This window comes from Camelus ferus, chromosome 12, assembly GCF_009834535.1.
Source record: "Camelus ferus isolate YT-003-E chromosome 12, BCGSAC_Cfer_1.0, whole genome shotgun sequence".
NCBI lineage: Eukaryota > Metazoa > Chordata > Mammalia > Artiodactyla > Camelidae > Camelus > Camelus ferus.
This window is the reverse complement of record NC_045707.1, coordinates 19866739-19888472: the sequence shown is the minus strand read 5'-3', so window position 1 is coordinate 19888472 and position 21734 is coordinate 19866739. Positions and strand designations below refer to the sequence as shown.

General features: G+C 38.1%; 1 protein-coding gene across 1 annotated transcript in view; it reads left to right on the top strand.

Annotated features, from left to right (window-relative positions):
* RBMS2 (RNA binding motif single stranded interacting protein 2) overlaps positions 1-21734 on the top strand; it is a 46922-nt gene that overhangs the window by 5887 nt on the left and 19301 nt on the right. Inside the window, 1 exon segment of the mRNA XM_014555189.2 lies at positions 19169-19335. Coding sequence (XP_014410675.1) covers positions 19169-19335 — 167 coding nt within the window.

Sequence of the window (21734 nt, the reverse complement as noted above, 5' to 3'; positions counted from 1 at the left end):
TTAGGCCCTGTATACACTGCTAGTGGGGATGTAAAATGGCACATCTGCTTTGGAAAATAGTTTGGCAGTTCCTCATAAGGTTTAAACACACTTCTAGGTATATACCCAAGAGATAGTAAAACATACATTCACACAAAAATCTGTACATCAGTGTTCATAGCAGCATTATTCATAATAGCCAAAAAGTGGAAACAATCCAAATATCCATCGACTGGTGAATGGATAAGTAAAATATTATATATCCCCATACAATGGAATTTTGGAATTTTATTCAGCAATAAAAAGTAATAAAGTACTGATACATTCTACAAAATAGATGAACCTTGGAAACATGCTAGTGGAAGAAGCTGCTCACTAAAGACCACGTACATTTGACCCTTGAACATGCAGAGCTTAGGGGCACCAGCCCTCTGCAGTTGAAAATTCATGTATAAGCTACAGTCAGTCCTCTGAGTGTGTGGTTCCTCTGTATCCATAGTTCTGCATCCTCAGACTCAACCAACAGCAGATTGCACTGTGCTACAGCACTTGTACATATTTAAATAGGTAATTTATATACATATATTTATTGTAGTATTTACCATTGAAAAAAATTCCACGTATAAGGGAACCTATGCAGTTCAAACCCATGTTGTTCAAAGGTCAACGTATTTGCTGCTTCCATTTATATGAAATGTCCAGAATAGACAGAAAGACAGGACAGAAAGCAGATTAGTAGTGCTGAGGGCTGGAGTGGAAGGGGACAGTGGGGGAAAATGAGGAGTGACTGGCAGTGGGTATTGGGTTTCTTTTTGGGGTAATAAAAATGTCCTAAAATTTATTGTGATGATGGTTACACAACTCTGTAATCTAAATACCATTGAATTTACACTTTAAATGGGTTAATTATGTGGTATATAAATTGTATCTCAATAAAGTGATTTAAAACAGATAGCAGAGAAATGAAATAAAGGCTGGTAGAGGATGGTGATAGTGTGAGGGAATTTTCTTAATAAATGGGAGATACGGGAGCCAAAATGCAATGAGTCATGATGAGTTACTTGATACTTATTTTCCAAATATTTATGTTCATATTCATACCCCTCCCATTCTCTAATCCTTTTGTTGTTGTGTCTCATATAGTATTTAGCCAGTGATCCTTTTTTGTTGTTACCGCTTCCTTTTGTAATGGCCTTTCTGTTCATTTGTTCACTCTACCCACATTCATTAAATAGTTCCAGCATGCCAGGATCTGGGGCTAAGGCATGACTGTCACCCTTCCAAGAGCTCACAGTCAAAACTTGCAGAAGTTCAGCTGAAATGCTACCTCTTGTATAAATCTTCTAATCTTTCCACCTCCCTGCCCCAAAGGGGACATTTTTTCTTAGCCTCCTAATATTTTGTACTTCTTATGTGATATTTATATAATTTTGCATTGTGTTAGAATCATTTAGGTGACTATCTTATCTTCATTGCTGGAGTGTAAACCTGTAAAGGTAAAGAGTGTTATTCAGTGTATTATTCTCCAAAACACCTGATAAAGCACCTTAAGCCTATCCAGTAGACATTTAAAATACATATCCTAATAAATGTAATTAAGCTAATGTTAGGGATTCAGTTACAATTAAGCAAAGGAAGGCAGCATTGTGTTCTATACAGATTGTCAAATTTGGAGTTAGATCTGAATTAAAATATGATTTTTGTCACTTATTAACTGTGTGACTTTGATTTCTTCATCTTAAGTATTGATACACTTTATTGGGTTAGTTTTAAGGATTGGCAATATTTATTAACATTTAAAATCACATATCAGTGTATAAATAGATTATTTCTTTTATTAAAAAAACTTTTATATAAACATTTTTAATTGAGTTATAGTTATTTTACAATGTTGTGTCAAATTCCAGTGTAGAGCACAATTTTTCAGTTATACATGAATGTACATACATTCATTGTCACATTCTCCTTCGCTGTGAGCCACCACAAGATACTGTATATATTTCCCTGTGCTACACAGTACAATCTTGTTTATCTATTCTACATTTTGAAATCCCAGTCCCTTCCCACCCCCCGTCCCCTTGGCAACCACAAGTTTGTATTCTGTGTCTATGAGTCTGTTTCTGTTTTGTATTTATGTTTTTAAAAAAAAAAAAACTTTTTCTTGATGCCATTTCTTCCTCCAGCTGCTGCGCCATTTCTCTTCTTCCCTTTATATAAAATATCTTGAAACAGTTATTTATTCAACAGTCTTATATACTAGCTGTCTCCAATTTATTTCCTTCTATTGCTTTTTCTTTTGTTTTCTTTAATATATGATTTGATAATATGAAAGATTACATGTAACTATAAAGCATAATAATAAGAACACCTGTAAACCCATCTTTCAACTTAAGAGCTAGAATCATTGCATATAAATGGCATATACTTAGGAGTTTCTCCCCATCCCATCCCCTACCTCCCTTCTAGGGGTAACCACTCTTCTAAATTTTATATTTATCATTCTATTGCTTTTTTAAAACATAATTTAAAATCATGTTTAATTTTCTTATTTACATTGTTCTCAGTGCTTTATATATACATGTATGTGTGTGTGTGCGCATATATATGTAAAACTATATAATGTCATTTAATCCTTACAATTTCATTGTTACTCTCCCTTTTTCACAGATGAGAAAAAGTGAAGTACAGAGAGTTTAATAATTGCATTGCTAGTTAATGGACTGGCTGGGATTTGAACCCAGATAGTTTCACTCCTAGTCTGTGTTCTCAACCACTACCATATTACCTTATTGCAATGCAGTCTTCTGATTGCTTTTTCCATTATTACATTTTCATGTTTAATTCATGTTGTATATAGCCATGGTTTGTTCATCTTTCCATGCTATATTTCCTATTATGAATATACCATAGTTTATTCATTCTCCTGCCAATGAGCTTTTGAATTATTTCCAGGTTGGTTTGTTTTTGCTATTCCTAACATTGCTGCTCTGAACATAATCGTATATGTGGTACGTTTGTGTAAGAATTTCTCTTGAGTTTATACCTAGGAGTGGGATTGCTGAGTACAAGGTATGTGAATGTTCACCTTTAAGAGGTAATGCTCTCCAAGTATACCAAATTTGTTCTCATCAACAATGTAAAATTTACTGTAGATTCACATACTTTCTACCTGTTGATAATGCCATACCTCTCTCACTCTCTCTTAAACCCAATCTGATTAGGCTTTTACTCCCACCACTCTGCCAAAACTGCCCTTGTGAAGGTCTGCGATGACTTTCACGTTCTTGAGTGCTCAGTTCTTAGCTCTCATCTTACTTAACCTATTGTCAACACTTGACACAATTTATCACACAGTTCCTTGAAACACTTTCTTCATTTGGTTTATAAACTACTGCGCCCTGCTGTTCCTCTGGGATCTATGGCCTCTCTTCTTTAGGGTCCTTCTAGTTTTTCTCATCTCTAAACCTTGGAGTTCTCCAGGATTCAGTCCTTGAGTTTCTTTACTATCTACACTTCTCCCTTCATAATTTGATCCTCATAGCTTTAAATATCACCCACATGATGGCAAATCTCAAATTATATTTCCAGCCTGGACTGCCCTCCTGCATTCCAGATTCATATATCTAACATCACATCTCCATTTAGATGTTTATTAGACATTTCAAATTTAACATGTTTAAAACAGCTCCTGCCCTGCCAAAACTATCCTTCTCACTGTCTTCTCCATCTCGGTAAATAGTAATTTCATTTTTTCAGATGCTCAGGCCCAAAATCTTGACTTATCCTTGACTCTTCTCTTTCTCTTACAGCCCCATATCTAATAGCATAATACTAGTACTTAACTTTATTGGACCATTAGTAATTAATGCCTGCTACATAGTAAATCATCATTAAGGTTAGCAATTATAACTAAAATTACCAATGGAAGATATGATTCCATTTTTAAAATTCCTATATGCATACAAACAAGCTTATAGTTTCTCTCATCTTAAACAAAGAAAACCCTGCTTGATCCCATGCTTTCTGCCGGTTACTGACCCATTTCTCTGATCCTTTTTATAATCCACCTTCTTGAAAAAGTAGTTCCTATAGAATTTCTACTTCCTTACATCCTACTTTCTTTTTCTTAGTATTTGTTTTTTATTTTTAATTGTAAAATATACATAACATAAAATTTACCATCTTATCCATTTTTTTTTTTTACGTTTTTGTTGTTGTTGTTGTTGTTAGTGGGGAGGTAATTAGATTTATTTATTTATTTATTTATTTATTTATTTATTTATTTCTTCATTTTTAACAGAAGTACTGGGGATTGAACTCAGGACATCTGCTTGCTAAGCACACGCTCTACCACTGAGCTACACTCTCCCCCCATCTTAATCCATTTTTAAGTATAAGGTTTAATAGTGTTGAGTACCTTTACATTATTGTGCCACCAATGTTCAGTACTCTTTTCACCTTGAAAAACTCAAAGTCTACGCCCATTAAACACCACCTCATTATCTCCTCCCCCCTGCTTCTGGTAACCACTGTTCTACTTTCTGTTTTTATGAATTCTCCAAGTACCTCACGTAAGTGTAATCATACAGTATTTGTCTTTTTGTAATTGACTTATTTCACTTAGCATAATGTCCTCAAGTTTCATCCATGTTGTAACATATGTCAGAATTTCCTTGCTTTTTAAGGCTGAATAATACTACATTGAATGTATATGCCACATTTTGTTTATCCATTCATCTGTGAGAGACACTTAAGTTGCTTCCATTTTTTGGTTGTTGTGAATAACGTTGGTATGAACATGGGTGCATAAATATCTCTTCAGACTCTGCTTTCAGTTCTTTTGGGTATATTCCCAGAAATGGAATTGCTGGATCATATGGTAATTCTATTTTTGATTTTTTGAGGAATTACCATATTGTTTTTCATAGTGGCTATACCATTTTACATTATCACCAACAGTGCAGAAGCTCTGATTTCTCCACATCCTTGCCAACACTTATTTTCTGTGTTTTTGATTACAGCCATCCTAATGGCTGTGAGCCAGTATCTCATTGTGGTTTTGGTTTGCATTTGTCTAATGATTAGTGATTCTAAGCATCTTTTCATGTACTTATTGGCCATTTGTATATCTTCTTTGGCAAAATATCCAAGACCTTTGCCCGTTTTTTTTTTAATGGGATTTTTGTTGTTGTTTTTGAGTTGTAGGAGTTCTTTATATGTTTTGGATATTAACTCCTTATCAGATATATGATTGGCAAGTATTTTCGTACATTCTGTAACCTGCCTTTTTACTCTGTTGATTGTGTCCTTTGAAGTACAGAGTTTAAAATTTTGATATAGTCCAATTTATCTGTTTTTTATTGCCCATGCTTTTGGTATCATATCCAAGAAGTTGCCAAATCCAATCTCATGGTACTTTTTCCTTATGTTCTCTCCCAAGAGTTTTATAGTTTTAGCTCTTTTGTTGATCCATTTGGAGTTAATTATTGTATACTGTGTAAGGTAAGGGTCCAGTTTCATTCTTTTGCAGGTGCATATCCAGTTTTTCCAATACCATTTGCGGGAAAGACTATTCTTTCGCTGTTGAATGGTCTTGGCACCTTCGTTGAAAATCATTTGACCGTACATGCAAGGGTTTATTTCTGGGCTCTCTATTCTGTTCCATTGGTCAATATACCTGTCTTTTTGCCAGTACCACACTGTTTTGATACTATAGCTTTGTAATTATTTTTGAAATGAGGACGTGTGACTTCATCTTTGTTCTTTTTCAGGATTGTTCCGGCTATTCAGGGTACCTTGAGATTCCAAATGAATTTTAGGAAGAACCATTTTACTTCTGTAAAAACAACAACAACATTGTTTTCCATTTACTTGTGTCTCCTTCAATTTCTTTCAGTAGTATTTTGTGGTTTTCAGTGTACAGGTCTTTCACCTCCTTGTTTAATTTATTCCTAAGTATTCTATTGCTTTTGTTGCTATTGTAAAGGGATTTATTTTCTTTATTTTTCTTTCAGATAGTGTATAGAAGTAAAACTGATTCCATTGCTAATGTGTAGAAAAGCAGCTGATTTTTGTATGTTTGATTTTGTATTCTGAAACTTTATAGAATTTGTTTATTAGGTCTCACTGTTTTGGTGGAGTCTTTAGAATTTTCTATATACAAAATCATGTTGTCAGTAAACAGACGATTTTACATCTTCCTTTTTGATTCGGATGCCTGTATTTCCTTTTCTTGCCTGATTGCTCTGGCTAGGACTTCTAGTACTGTGTTGAATAGGAGTAGTCAGAGTGGGCACCCTTTTCTCGTTCTTGATCTTAGAGGAAAAGCTTTCAGCCTTTCACTGTTGATGACATAAGCTGTGTGCTTGTTATATATGGCTTTTATTATGTTGAGGTATGTTCCTTCTATGCTCTGACTGTGTGAGTGTTCTGCCCACCTCTCCATCCTTCGTTACACTCCAGCTTCACTGGCCTTTTGGTTTTTTTCAGATTCAGTTGAAAGTCCCACCTTATGTCTTTTGCCCATTTCCCTCTTTCTGGCATGATCTTTTATTTCATTCTCTGAATGGCTAGTTTCTTCTCATCCTTGAAGTCTCACTTAAATGTCACCCTTCTGACTATAGTAATTAAAGTAGGTCACAGCCTCTGTTCTTTTTTCTCTAGCCCATTTATGACACTGGGTAATTATACAGTTACATTGTGATTATTTGATTAATGGCTCTATCTCCACTAAATGCTGAATTCCATTAGGACCAAGACCATCTCAAGTCTTTGTCTCTAGACCATCCTTAGCTCAGCGTTTTGTCCTTGGTACCTGACATCATACCTGGTACTCTAACTTGGGCATTTGGTATTCACTGGGTGAATGCATGTGAGCTCATTTTATATTTCAGGCACTATAGGAGCTTTATGTGTGTTTATTTTAATCCTCATTAATTCCATTACATAGGTGCTGTTACTGTCCCCATTTTGCAGGTAAGAATAAGCAACATACCCAAAGTCATACAGCTAGTGCATAGCAACACTAGAATTAATCCTAAGTCTCTGGTTTTTGAGCCACTTTCTCATAGTTAATGGGCTCTATGGTCAAGAAATATACTTTTGAAAAAAACATTTAGTAAACATTGATTCATTGCCTACTCAGTTGCTAATTGAATAGTGAATAACTGAGTACTTACATCAAAACTGAATCTGATTTTTCCTCATTTGTACAATAGAGATCTTATATTACAAATGAAAATGATTTTCTTTGTTGTCCCAAATTGAATTATTATTAAATCGTTATTTTACAGTTACAGGATTTGCAGACTGGTAGGGCCAGGCCTGCTAACATTTTACCCTGTCCTCCATTTTACCTACCAAAGATAATACTTGCCTCGCCCTTGAAGACTGTTAGCGTTTGAAGGTTTCAGTTTGAAGTATTCTTTTTCCTCCCCTCCAGTTGTGAAATAAGAAAACTGTTTGACAAATGGGAAATAAAAACAATACCTTTAATAAAAACTAATGTTCAAGAGGGTAGCATATATCTGTGGGCCAATGGACTTCCTATTCCTGCCCCAGAATTAGATTTCCCCACCTAGGTACAAGCAGTGATCAAAACCAAACCAAACAGAAAGCTATGGGCTTCCCATGTGGGGTGACCCTTGTGAAACCTCACCAGTGTATAAAGTAGCAAAACGGAATGTGTGCTCCCTTCAGGCAGCAGAACCCCCCAGAGCGAAAGAGGAAGGGAGCCATGCAGCTGTTTCCCCCTGCAAAGGTGATGACCAGATTCCTTGGTTTGATTCCATTTTCACATATCAGATCATTGGTTAAATCTAGTAGATTTTTTGATGATTGAGGTAAAATGATAAGCTCTTTACCTGTCTTTTGGTGTCATTTTGGACTGTTGGTTTGAACACATTTTAGAAATTGATTAAAAAATAATAATTGAGGGGCTAATTGTTGACCTTACTTATAGTTTGTGAAAGCTGAAAGGATGTGGACTTGAGAACCAGATGACCCTGAGTCAAAAGGAAGACTCTGCTACTTATTATGTAAACTTGGGAAAGAATGAATTCCTCTGAACCTCCATTTCCGCATCAATAAAAACTAAAATGGAAATGATACCTATCTCATTATCCTCTTTGTAAGTATTATATTAGGTAACAGAATCCTCTAGGACCTAGAATATGATAGATAGCCAGCAAATGTTTTCCCTTCCCTTTGCCTGAGAAAAATAATAAAGTAATAGGTTAGTTGGCTTTTTTCTTGAGATTAATATCAATAGTTTTGATAGGCTAAGCCAGGGGCACTTTTACATTGTTACTATGAGGTTTTTGACTTTTTCATTGTGTTTTTATGTCATTTTTCTGTTTTTGCATTACATTTTATGCCTTTTGAAGGTCAGCCTTTTCTCTCATTTTACATTTCTTCATAGCGTCTCCGCATTCTGTATATTATATAGATTCTTTTTTTCTATTCTCCAATTAGTAGACACTTAATGAATGGCTTTTGAATGGGTTAATTTTTATGCTAGTACAAGTCAACTAACCCAATTTCCTCAACAAATAAATTGCAAGAAATAAAAAAGAAATGAATAGGAAACTTGTTGATTAAAAGATGTGTCAGACACAGCAACAGTCACAATATGTAGACTATTTCAAACAAATAAAACTTTCAGATAAAACAAAACAAAACAATTCTGATATGTATAAGACAGTTAGAAATTTTAACCCAATTTTATAAAATTAAGGAATTATTAACTTTTTAGGTGATATAGTGATTTTGTGTTTTTTGTTTTTGTTTTTTGTTTTTTTTTTAAGTGGAAGTACTGGAATTGAACCCAGGACCTTCTGCATGCTAAGCATGTGCTCTACCACTGAGCAATACCTTCCACCCCCAGGTTTATGTTTTTTAAAAAGAGGTTTTTCAGAGTAACATACGGAAATATTTTGTAATTAAATGATATATTTGGTGTTTGCTTTGAAATAATATGGGAGGTAGGGAAATAGGTGGGGCTATAGGTGAAGCAATTCTGTACTGAATAATTGTTGAAGCGAAGTGATAACTGTGGGTTCATCATACTCTTTGTTTTTGTATGTTCTCCGTAGTTAAAATTATTCTTACTAAATTTGCTTCCCATCCTCTGAACCAGGACTGTCTCTCTCTCTTTTTTTTTTTTTTAATAGGTAAGATATGAGCAACTTTAATACCACAACCAGGCTAGTTATTACTTAAGAGTACCACTGAATGCAACTGTCAGGAGTAAGGGTCAGCCAAGATAGAGAAGAAAGGGGAAGATGGAGGAAGAAAGGAAAAGAGTAAGAGAGAGGAGGGAGACTAGAGAAAAGGAAAGAAGTGAAGGATAGTAGATGGTTCCCTCTTAGTTATAAGTCTCTTATTCTCATTCTAAATTTTCTTTCAATTTCACCTCAAAAGGATACCAAAGATAAGTAGGAACCTGAGATTCTGCTCTATAAGTTCTGTCAAAAATGTTTTGTAATAAGGAGAAAGAAAAATAGCTGTTTTGTTTCAATGTATCAGCCTAGGAGACTAAGGATTCCCCTTTTTTCTATATTCCTTGTAGATTTAGTATACTGTAGCTATTGCATAGATAGTATGTCTCTAAGTGTCTGTGGGTACTGGGCTTTGCAGAATTTCTTACATAATCTTCCACATCACTACCCAGGAACTGGATAGAGTTTTCTCTTCCTTTTTTGGAGACCTTATCCCTTTGTTTATAATTGGCTTTTGGCATTCAGTTCTCACTGTGGCAGCCAGTCCTCACCTCTGCCCCTTACCTCCAACCTCTGCCCCATTCCTAATTGTAGTTTAAGATCATGAGTTTGACAAACTAGGTTAACACTTTTCCAAGGACTAGTTCTGTTCAGATCACTTTTTTTTCTTTTTTTTTGAGATTCAAGGTATGTTAGGAATTAGAAGAGCATGGGTCCAGGAGTCAGGGCCGTATGGACTCAAGGTTTTAATATTCTATCCCAGTTAAAAAAAAATAGTATGTCAGACTTCAAGAGACTTGTGTGTTTGTTTTTAAATAGGTAATAGATATATGGACTTGGGATAAAATATGAAAGTTTCAAACAAGTATAAAGGAAACAAAGAAAAAGTGTGTTTTCACCACATCTTCTGTGTACCTAGTTCCCATTTCCAGTAGCCATCACTGTTAACTGTTCCTTGTGTATCTTTTTAGAGATATTTCTATGTACATTATATCAGACTTTGAAAAATTATATAGCCAGAGTTCTTCGTGACTTGTAAAAAGCAGGCTAGAACAAGGATTAAACTCTATATACCTGATGTATTGTTGGGTGGTTGCATATGTACATTTTATTTTGATCTGGAAATAGACTAGGCACACATAACCTTTCACATCCTTGGGATAGGCCACTTACTTTAGGTGTGTAGCATTGCCAGTGTTTATTGTTTGGGGAATCAAAAATATTTCTGTAAGGACCACAGGAGCAGAATTTTTTGTGACTTTGAGACTTAGGGCCTTAATAAAACCAGATCCCTAATCTACCAGTGTGGGTTTTCTTTGAATGGATGGTATCAGGGTGAAGAAGAGAAGGGTTGGTATTTCCCTACTTCCTGTGTGTTTGTGATCTCTGTATTTCTGACCAAAATGAAATTGTGTCAAATGATGAAAATGGGGTAAATGACAAGGTAGGGCAAAGTAAACTACAGGCAGACATTATCTTTTCCTTTGTCCTTTCTCCGTCTGAAGCAGCTGTGTTGTGGAAGAGGCACGAATGCTTTTCTGCACGCCACCAACCTCCAGTGACGCTGCTGTTCCTTTTCACTTTGCAGCTCCTCCTCGGGCCATGTGTCCTTCCAAACGCAGATGATCCACCAGCCAGGCTGAGTAGTGGAGGGTTAGGTAATGCAGAGTCACACTGCATGGGGCTCAGTTGTACCCCACCCATGTTTTCCCCAAGCAGCTGTCATGTTCAGACTTAAGCTACTTAACCTTCAAAGATCCTTTCTCTTTCCTGAGAATTTAAGACATTTTTCGCTCTGTTATCTCCTGGTATGTAGGAGGTATTGCCACACTGACAGGTACCCACAAACTTGTGGTATAGTTGGTTATTCCCTGGGATGCAGGCATGGGCTTGTGCTGCCTAAAAACACTGTGCCTTGCTAAGATTGCCCATGTACTCCAGCTGAGGGTTCTTGCTCTAGTCAGTCTATGTAATTACCAGTCTTGTGTAGGAGATTTTTCCTCCAGCTTATTTGGTTCAGTTCAAATGCCTTTGCTCCTTGAATGTTCTACTTTGACTAGACATTACCTATTGCCAGGGAACTTAGAAGTGTTTTCCTTCCAGAAGGGAGAGAAGCAAAGGATGCAGGGTCATGTATAGGCCTGCTCTACATGTTTACCCAGCTGTTTGCATGGTTTGGATACTGTCAGTGTTTAGGGTTTCCGATAGTTGATTCTGTTTAACGAAAAGTGAAGTGATATAACAGAGGGAATGTTGAATAAGACTGAGCATCAGTTTCTAAGTTTTAGAAGGGAAATAACACATCCCCTGCTCTACCTCACAGAGTTGTGGGAAAGATGAAATGAAAGCATAAAGGTGATAGGACTTAAGATACTGTTAAATGGTTAGACAAAAAGATACAGAATTCTGCATCAAACTGTGCCTTGAGGCTTTTTGCACAGGGAGGAGGTTCTTTATCCAGTCTTGAAGAAAGCAGAGTTTCTTAAGAGCTTCTTGTACACCTGAGTCTTTAAGGTAGAATGATTGGTTCATCATTCAGGATCCCAAAAGGAAACAGGTGGCACATCCAAACAGAGTAATTTGAGAAAGACGAAATAAAGGGATTAATTACAAGAGGACTTGGGGGCACCAGTGAGAGCGAGCAGAGTACCCTATGGCCAGCAATTACAGAGCCTACATTACCTGAGATCTAAAAGAGCAAAGAGAGAGATGACCAGAATCTAAGAGTAGCTGTGTGGAGAGAACCGTGGGCCTCAGTAGAGGTATGCCGCTGGATCACGGTATCCTGGCAGGGAAAGGAGCTAGGAAAAGAAATTACTCTGGCCTCCTCCTCCTTCTCTTTGATATCCTGCTGGTGTGCATCTGGTTAGCCAAACCCAGCTGGAAGCCAGAGGGCAAGGGAGCATGTTCATACTCTATATGGTCAGCTTCCAAGGCATGGAGCAAGGTGGACAAGAGTGGCAAGTGGATCTGGAAGGGCAAATGGGTTCCTGGGCAGTATATTTGGCTTCACTGAGGATTGTTTGGTTGTTTAGACTTGGGGTTTTAAATTGTCAGTTTTATGCTTGAGGCCTAGTTTGAGTACCACATGGTATGAATGTAAGTAACTCCTTGGTATTCAAGGGACGTGGAAAACAAATTGCTGTTATCGTGGTAAGAGTCAAAGAGAAGGGGGGGTGGAGGTGAGAACCTGGAGATGGTGTCAGGTTTACTTGAGCTAAGGGGAAGCAGTAGAAAGTAGAGTCAGCTTTTAAAACCAGGTTTGGTGGGCAGATCTGCAGTATGTGTTCTCTGACTCAGGTTCCACATGTTCCAGAGATACCTGTCTCTTTTTGTTTTGTTTTGTTTTTAATGTTACTATTTTTTTTCTTTTTTTGGGGAAGGGGGATTACAGAGAATATCCCTTTCTTGCTCTGATATGGCTTAATGTCTGATTCATATTTCCACTTGAATTTCAATACAATATATTAACCTTATGGCTTCTCATGGCTTTTCTGCCTGGAGATGAAGTAGGGTGATGCCGACCTGGGCTGATCCTGTGCTGGGTCATGCTAACCTGTGGTAGCCTAACATCTCAAGATGTTTTCAGTGGTTGGGATGTCCTCTTCTCTCTACCCATCCCTATCAAATTTTTTTCACTATTAAATTTCTATAACAGCTTTATTGAGATACAATTCACATACCATACAATTCATTCATTTAAAGTCACAATTCAGTGACTTTTTATGTATTCACAGAGTTATGCATCCATTACCATAATCAATTTTAGGACATTTCATTACCTTCCAAAAGAACCCCACCCCCACCCCCCACCCCCGCTTAGCGGTCATCTCCCAACTCTTTCATTACCTCCCTCTCCCAGCCTTAGGTAATCTACTTTCTGTCTCTATAGGCTTGCCTGTTCTACATGTTACATATAAATGGAATCATATAATCAGTGGTCCTTTTGACTGGCTTCTTTCACTTAGCATGTTTTCAAGGTTCATGTTGTAGTGTGTATCTGTGCTTCTTGTGGCTGAGTAATAGGCTTATGGATGGATAAACCACATTTTATTTATCCATTTATCAGTCAGTAGTCGTTTGTGTTGTTTCCACTTTGGGCTGTATACAAATAATGTTGCTCTGAAACTCATGTACAGGTTTTGTGTGGACGTACGTTTTCACTTCTCTTGGGTACATACTTAGGAGTGGAATTGCTGGGTCACGTGATAACTCTGTGTTTAACTGTTTTAGGAACTGCCAAACTGTCTTCCAAAGCAATTGCATCCTTTTACATTCCCACCAGCAGGGTGAAAGGGTTCCAGTTCCTTCACAGCTCACCAACACTTGTTATTTTTTATGTAATCAAAGTTACTTTTGATCAAAGCTATAGTCTTTTTATTACAACCACCCTAATGGATATGAAGTAGTATGTCATTATGATTTTGATTTGCAGTTCCCTATGGCTCCCCATTTAAAGTTTAATATCCTACTCATCCTTCAAGGTGCAACTCAGACATCTTTGAGAAGCTTTTCCCTCAGGAATTGTTTCTTCTTCCCTGCTCTTACACCACTTTGCTTGGATCCCCATTAGCACACGTGTTTTGTTCTGCTAGTTATCTAGCTTGTACTCTCTGGTTTGTGAATTACTGAATGGCTCCTTGTGGGTATGTGTTTAAATTTATTATGAAATGTTTCACTTATGTACGTACTCATCTGTGAGTCTGCGCTGCATCAAGCAGGACTTGCATGTAGTTGGCATTCAGATATTTACTGAATGACTCAAATAATGCAAAGGGTCTCATGAGTGAGTACTTTCCTGGAAGAGTGGACTTTCTTTTATTGGGAGATATTATGATAGAACTCAGGAAATAATGTATTTTAGGCAAAAATGTTCAAGTATGTTATATGTCTTAGAGACCACTGGCTCTAGGAACTTGCTTGTGAATCATCCGTATCCAGGTTGTAAATGGAATTTTGATGTCAGGCCACTGGATTGTTTATCTGTGAGACTTTCTTAGGGGTTTGTTAAGACGATACACAATTAGCAAATCCCCTAAGTTTGTTTTACTCCTTTCAGCAAATAGCCATGCCTATAGTCTGTGCTAGGAACTTAAGTAGACACTAGATGTGGGATGGGGTTTTCTCTTGCTCTCGTGGTAATAAAGTTAAGGGCCCAGGATGGGGATGACTTTCATAGCAAATGAATGGATGCAGGATTTGTGAATTTCGTTAAACCATGCAAAATGAACACTTGATCAGAGAGCCTTATTTTGATTTTAATTAATAAGTAGCTCATCTGCCTGGATCCTTCTCTTAGAGATCTGATGGAAGACTAGTGATTAGGAATTAGGCTTTGTATCGCGTCTACCATTACGATCTCTTACAAGAGAACAAAGGGAAAAACACTCTTGTGTCTCTTAGTTTCCTGTAACTCAGCAAGGCAGGAAACCTAAAATTCCTGCTACAGGAAGAGGGGAGTTTGATCTTTCTTTTTCTGGATGAAGATGAAGGAGTTATTTCTCTGTCCCCATACTATAAGCCCTTCCCCAGATTGTTACCCCCAGAGATTCTTATAAGCTATCTTACAAGCATAATTCTCTGCCCATCCTTTAAACATCACCCCACCAATCTTTAGGGGACTAAAGTCTCTTCAGTGTTTTATCTGAAATGTCTCAGCCCTGAATAATAAAAGAGCAAAACAGAAGGATTGTTTTATAATCTAGACATAAGTAACTTTCTGAGGAGGTCAAAGAGAGGTAGTTCTGAAGATGGTCAGGGCCAGCTTGCTGCGTAGGTATCCAGGTACTTTGCCTCACAGCCTCAAATCTCTTCATGTACTTTCTATAAAAACACCTCTTCAATATGAAAATGAGTATATGTATATATATGCATGACTGGGACATGTATGCTGTACACCAGAAGTTGACACATTGCAACTGACTGCACTTTAATTTAAAAGAAAAAAAATCTCTCCAGAGTTTTCCTGGATCCTTAAGAACTACTAGGGGAAACATCAAATCTGCAGACAAATAACAGCTCAATATGGGTGAATTATCTATAGTTTGCAAAGGAAGGAGAATTTTGTCCTTTAAATAGAAGACCTTCATTTTTAAGACTCTAGATTTTAAAAGAATAATCATAATTGACATTTCATACTTTCTGTATGCCATGTTAAGTACTTTATATCCATTAACTCATTTATCCCACCTTTCTTTGACTTACTTTTATGTGTGGCTATTTTATATGTGGCTCTGCGAGAGGAGTGGCCCTTCTGGAAAACATCCAAGGCCACCCCTTCTGGTGTCCTCACACACCTTTTAGTGATAGATTCTAGTCTCCAGCCAGTCTTATATCTGCTGTTGGGAGGAAGGTATAGCTCAGTGGTGGAGTGCATGCCTAGCATGCACAAGGTCCTGGGTTCAATTACCAGTACCTCTGTTTAAAAGAATAAGCAAATAAGTAAGCCTAAAATTACCACCCCTCCTTAAGAAAAAAAAATTTTTTTAAAAAGGAAACAAAATTTTTAAAAAAGAAAAAAAAATTTTTTTTTAAATCTGCTGTTCCCTAGCATTTGCATTCAGTCAATTCATTTTTGCAATTCAATGAATGTTTCCTATTCTACCTTGATAACCTATTGCCACAGATAGGCACTTGGGTTTCACTGCCAGATCCAAAGCCAAAATGCCCTAGCCCTGAGATTGCTTCCCACCTTCAGGGATCACAGTTGAAATTCCTCCCTTTTGCAAAGAATTAGTGAAATACGAGAACCTTCTAAAAGCATTAATACCTCATTTGTAGGCCTACATTTCTAAGGCACTGCTTTAACTTTTAGCTAAGAAATCAAACTTCAGAGCTCTTACCACACTAATTACTGGGCTTTTCATGCCTTCCCTGCCTAGTCCTGTTATTTTTAAGATATTCAAACATTTACTAAATGCATGAATTAACCAATATTTATTCTAACAGTACTCAACATATATCCATCAAGCAGATAACTTCACATTCTGCAAGTCTGAATTTAACTTCTATACTTTTTCCTGATCCCCCTTCATGTCTAATATCTCCTAGCTACTCTCACCACCTCTGGTCTCCTACCCCTCCAAACCAGCTTGGATAAAGCTGCAGGTGTTAGCTTTCTCATGTCATTTCTCTGTTTATAAACCCATTAATGTTTCCCAGTCACTTCCAGAATTAAATCTCCTTCATAAGAAAACTCATACCTACCCTATTCTGCTGGATAGCTTTACATATTCCTTTGCTGCTTGATAATATACTACCATCCTTTATTTCAAAAGGCAAATTTAATACCATCCCAGGTATCTGGGCCAAATGTGAGGGTCCTTGTTTTAAAGAGTTCAAATCTTGAAATCATTAGGGGCATAATACAATTGAGTCCTCTTCTAAATGACCACTAATCCAAACACCTTTAAGAATTCCACCTACATGAATACAAACCAAAGTTATAAGTGGAAACCTACCAGTTTTTTTTTTTTTTTTCTTCTAGGAGCCAAACAAAACTACATGTCATCCAAAGATACGAAGCTAACAGATGGATGCTCCAGTAGCATCCCTTCCTTAAGAGAACCTGGAGTACTGACAGGTCAACCATTTCCATTTCAGCTCCTCTAACAACCCTGAATTTGATCCTTACATGAAAATGACAGTTTTTCACCATAGCAATAAATATCAAGTTACCTTTAAGATTTAGACTCTGCTTCTGTTTATGAAATCTCCCATAATGCAGCAGGACTAAGGAAAACATCTTGTTCCTCATTTTCTAGCTTAGGCCCTGACAGAGGACCAGTGGCCTCAGAAGACTATTTCAGACTAGTAGGAATCAAGAGAGACAGTATTTCCCTGCCCTTCCTCCCTCAGGAAGGCTATTTCGGTCCTCTGGACCCTCATATATACGACCCCCTTTCTCTCTTAATACATAGGTAAACGTGAATTATTAGTTTGCCTTCATTATTATGTCTCTCTGAATAGTTTATTTTGGGGAACCAGATAAGCTTTACTTTGAGGCTTTCTCATCTTTTTTCCCTCGGATTCTCTCGCACCTCAAAGTGAATATTTTTCTAATTTTTCTCTTTGGAGCCAAACCTGTATAGCAATTTCAGAAGCTGTTTGGGAATAGCAAGAGATTAACGTGTTTGGTTTTGTTTTGTTTTGTTTTCCTGAATGGTATTTTTTTTTTCCTAGTCTAATTTTCCTGGCCTTGCAGCAAGTTTATTATTGACTAAGTCAGTTTTAGATTATAGATAAGACCTTAGTATTAAATCCAAATTTATAACCATGGTAGCAAACCGATAGCTTCTTTTCAGTCTATTTCTTTCCTCAGTGACCCTTGTGTTCTTATTTGGACAGTCCTAGCATCACTGGTACTTGCTCTTAGAAATATCCTCCCATATTGGGAAAGGGGACAGGTAAACTCTCCCTGAGGCAGGTGAGCTCGTCTGCTAGTGCTCGGCATGTGATGTGATGCCTCTAGAGTTGCTTTTGCTGCCACTGTTGCTGCTCCCAGGCCTGGAATCTCACATTTAGAAGAAGCTTGGCTTGCTCAGCTAAGGATCTTAATAGTAATTCCTTAGAGGTGAAGAAAGGCAGATCTTAGAGAGTGATCTCCAGCAGTGATCTTCTTATTCTGAACTCAGGAACAAGCATGGTTGGAGTATAGGTCACAGTCTTCTTGCCTCTACTTTAAATCAGTTGGTGCACTTACGATAGGCATGATAACGGACAGGCCTAGACGGTTGGTATTTGATTATTACTGCAGATGTACTAATTCAGTGGTGGTTTCAACGTCATTCTTTAAGTGCTGCCATTTTTAGCACTCGATGTATGACTTTTACGTTTATTTGTCCTATTTTTGTCTTGTTGTCTGAAAGTTGCTTAAAAACATGCACATGCCCCCATCCCCTGCCCTGCACTTACTGCCTATCTCTGCCATCACAGAGGAATAATTCGTATTCCTCTGGCATGTGGATTGTTCTGTATGGGAAATCATAGTGTAAGTGTTGGCAAAGAGAGGGATAGGAAATATAAAAGGTGTGTGAAGAGCTGCAATAGATCATGAGTTTTTGGGCCATTCTAGAATATGGTATTGGGTTTCTTTGCTGCAGTAAAGGCCTAAGGAATAAACTGTATTTGCAAGTGATAAAAATGGGGAAATACCTCCTTCAGCATATTTAGCCAGAGCAAAGACTTTTATTTTAAAGTTTGCTAAAGGTCAGAGGGGTGAAATATGAGAGGCACATTTCACATTAATTAAGATTCTTTGGCGGGATGTTTTCCCCCCTTCGATATCCCTCGCCACCATTACCACCACCAAAAAAGGGGGGGGGAGGGGGACACCTAGAGATGAAACTCGCATTTTAGAGAGAAGTAATTCCAAAGAGATTTATCCTATAAAGTGCTTTAAGGCAAGGGAGAACTAGAATATGGGTGTGATAGAGTAAAATGCACCGTATTATAGAAAATTATGCAAATTTAGAGTCTTATGAGCCATATATAAATGTATACACTAGAAGCCTGATTAAAGCATAAAGATATAAAATGTGTGATGAAGGAATGGATCCGTGTTCCAGGCAACCTGGTATTTTGTCTCCAACAGAAGTACCCCAAAAATGGAGCAGAGTTTGGTTGCCTGTCCTGGTATCAGTGGTGAAAGATTAGCGATCTTTCACCCCAAATCCTGGATTTCCTTGACCATACTTTATGTATTATTCATTCAGTTAAACTTTTAAAAGCTTTAAAAACAAGCTTATTTTGACCTCTCATTATTCATGAAAGATAGGGAGGACAGTTACATATTTTCTTATTCTATGGCAGAGAGGAAGTCCTTCAGTTGTTTTTTTTTTTTTTTCAATTGTCCTATTGACTTCGCTGCTGTTAAACCTTGGACTGATTCTTTCTAAGGGACCAAAATACTCCTCACTCTTGAGCATCTAAACGTGTAATCCTGACCTTCTGTTCTTCATGTCTTCCTGCAGCCATACGTGTCATTGTCTCAGCAGATGGCACCACCCAGTCCAAGCAGCAGTACCCCTAACAGCAGCAGTGGGAGCAGTGGGAATGACCAGCTAAGCAAAACCAACCTCTACATCCGGGGACTACAGCCAGGCACCACTGACCAGGACCTAGTCAAGTTGTGTCAGTCGTAAGTCGGGGTATACGTGGGGAGGTTTCCAGGGGACAGCATGGATTTGGTGATAGTGGCTTCTTACTAGATACTCTTATTCCGAAATGCAGTATTATTTTGCTTCTAGACCATAGTCGCAAGGTTTCTCAGCAGCCACTGTTAAGGAAATGCTACTTACTACTAATGTATAAAATGTTTATGTTTTTCTCTGAGGAAAGCTGGTTAGGGCTTTGTTTCCAGCATGTACCCAAGAACTGATGGTCTTAGTGGAAAGATTCCTGTCCTTACACCTTGAATAGAAATGCTCACTATCTCTGAAGATACTCACTAGAAGACAGAGCTGGCAGTGAGGATAGAAGAAAGTGGGACTAGCCAACTGAATTACACATGTAGGAGAATTTCTGCTGCTGGAGTTATTCCTAGTGACCCAGAGAAGCCCTCAGATTAGTGGATGAAGAAGAAGATGGGCAGAGAGGTTGTTACTCTGCACCTACCCCCTAAAGGCCTCTGGGGTTCCTCAGCATAGATTTGAGTCATTAGGTGGAGATAACACCATGGAATTAACCCAATTAGGAAAGCTGGAAAAATTACAGGAGTGCAGAGATGCCAGCTCAATTCCATTTGGCAGAAAAATATGTGTTTCAGATCATTTATATGGGGGACTGATTAGAGGCAGAAGTCTGGGGTGGGATGGGGACATTGATGGGGAAGGAGAAATTGAGTTTGGAAAGAGAAATAGGAACCTTAGTCTGTGTAAATTTATCATCTTTTAAAACTTTGTTGAAGTATAACAATTTGTGAAAAGTGCACAAATCGTGTTTACAGAAGAGAAAATTTTCACAAGGTGAACACATCCTTATAACAGTCCCTTGCAGCCAGATCAAGAAATAAAACATTATCCACTTTTCAGAAGCCCACCTCCCAGTTGCAATCTCTCCCCCTTCCCCTAAAGGTATCTGCTCTTTGGCTTCTAAACAGTTGATTGATGTGTCTTATTTGAACTTCATATAAATCATAGTGATGTAGCACGTATCCTTTTATGTCTGGCTTCTGTTGCTCAGTGTTGTTTGTGAGATTCATCTACATTGTTGCACGGAGCAAAATTTTCTTCATTCTTACCGCTTTATAAAATTCCATCCTAGGAACTACCAGTTTATTTACCCATTCTCCTGTTGCTGGACACTTGGGTTGTTGCCAGTATGTGACTATTATGGATATCAGTAGTGCTGCCATGAGCTTTTTGGTGTATGTGTGTATACATTTATGTTGGTTATGTACCTAGGAGGAAAATGACTAAGTCATAGGATATACATTTGCTCAGCTTTTGTAGATACTACTAAAGAATTTTCTGCAGTGGTCAAACTAACTCAAACTCCCACAACAGTGTATGTACGTTATAGCTGTCCCAAAGGCAGAACATCCCCCCTACCCGGAATGTAGTTGTGTGAGGCATCAGAGGTATTCTGTACACCCCTAACTCTTCTGAAGTAGTGGTTTTTGGATTTTTGCTAGCATCAGGCTGCACAAAATCGAATCTCTGTAAGGCTAGATATGTGTATAAAACTGGATGGATCCTTTCCCTCAGCTTACCTTGCTAGAAAAGTATTTAAATGGAACTTAAGAGACTTAGTCTAGGACTAGTAATTTTTTGAAGGAATGGGAATTGGCAAAAATGTTAGTTGATGAGGGAAAAGAGTATCATATCAGTCTAGTTCCTTGATTTCTTCACCTCGTGTTTCTTGTACTAAATATAATGTGCTACTAAAATCAGTCTTCTTCACAAGACAGAGGAAAAACCCAGTTCTGCTTCACTATACCTTTAGACTTTCATTTTGTCCTTCCCAATAGTTGCCTTACCTTTTGCTGTGTCTAACGGGATGAGAATAGTTAGGGTCAGCACATAGGATGGAAGTAAGGAGCCCAGTAGGGGACTGTGGAGAGGTAGGAACGAGGCAGGGAAAGAATGGGTGCAAGGAGGGGTTGTGAGGAAGGGGAAGCTGAGAAGAGCAGGGGGTGGAACCCTCATGGCTGCTATGAGGGAGGAGGCAAACCTTTCTACGAAGGGTGTTTTCCGTGCGTAGAGGGACTTCTTGCCTTTGTCCCAGTTGTCTCTCTAGGTTGTAAGGGAAGTGAGCTTTGCTGGATCCTAAGCCCTGGTGGGTGGGAAGGAGAGGCGTGGAGGCTGGGCCTGGAACTCCTGGTTCTCTTGGAGGGGCTCCTTCTGAGAAGGAAGCAGCGCGACCCAGCTGTTGCCAGCTGCAGTGGAAATTCTGAGCGCAAAGTCTCAGGCTGCTCAGACCACAGCAGGCTCCACCCTGGGGCCTTGATAGGGATAGCAGCATGTGTGTCCTCTGGCTTACAGCCTCTTGCATCCCTTCCCTTGCCTAAATTTGGGAAAGAATCCAAGGATGTAGCCC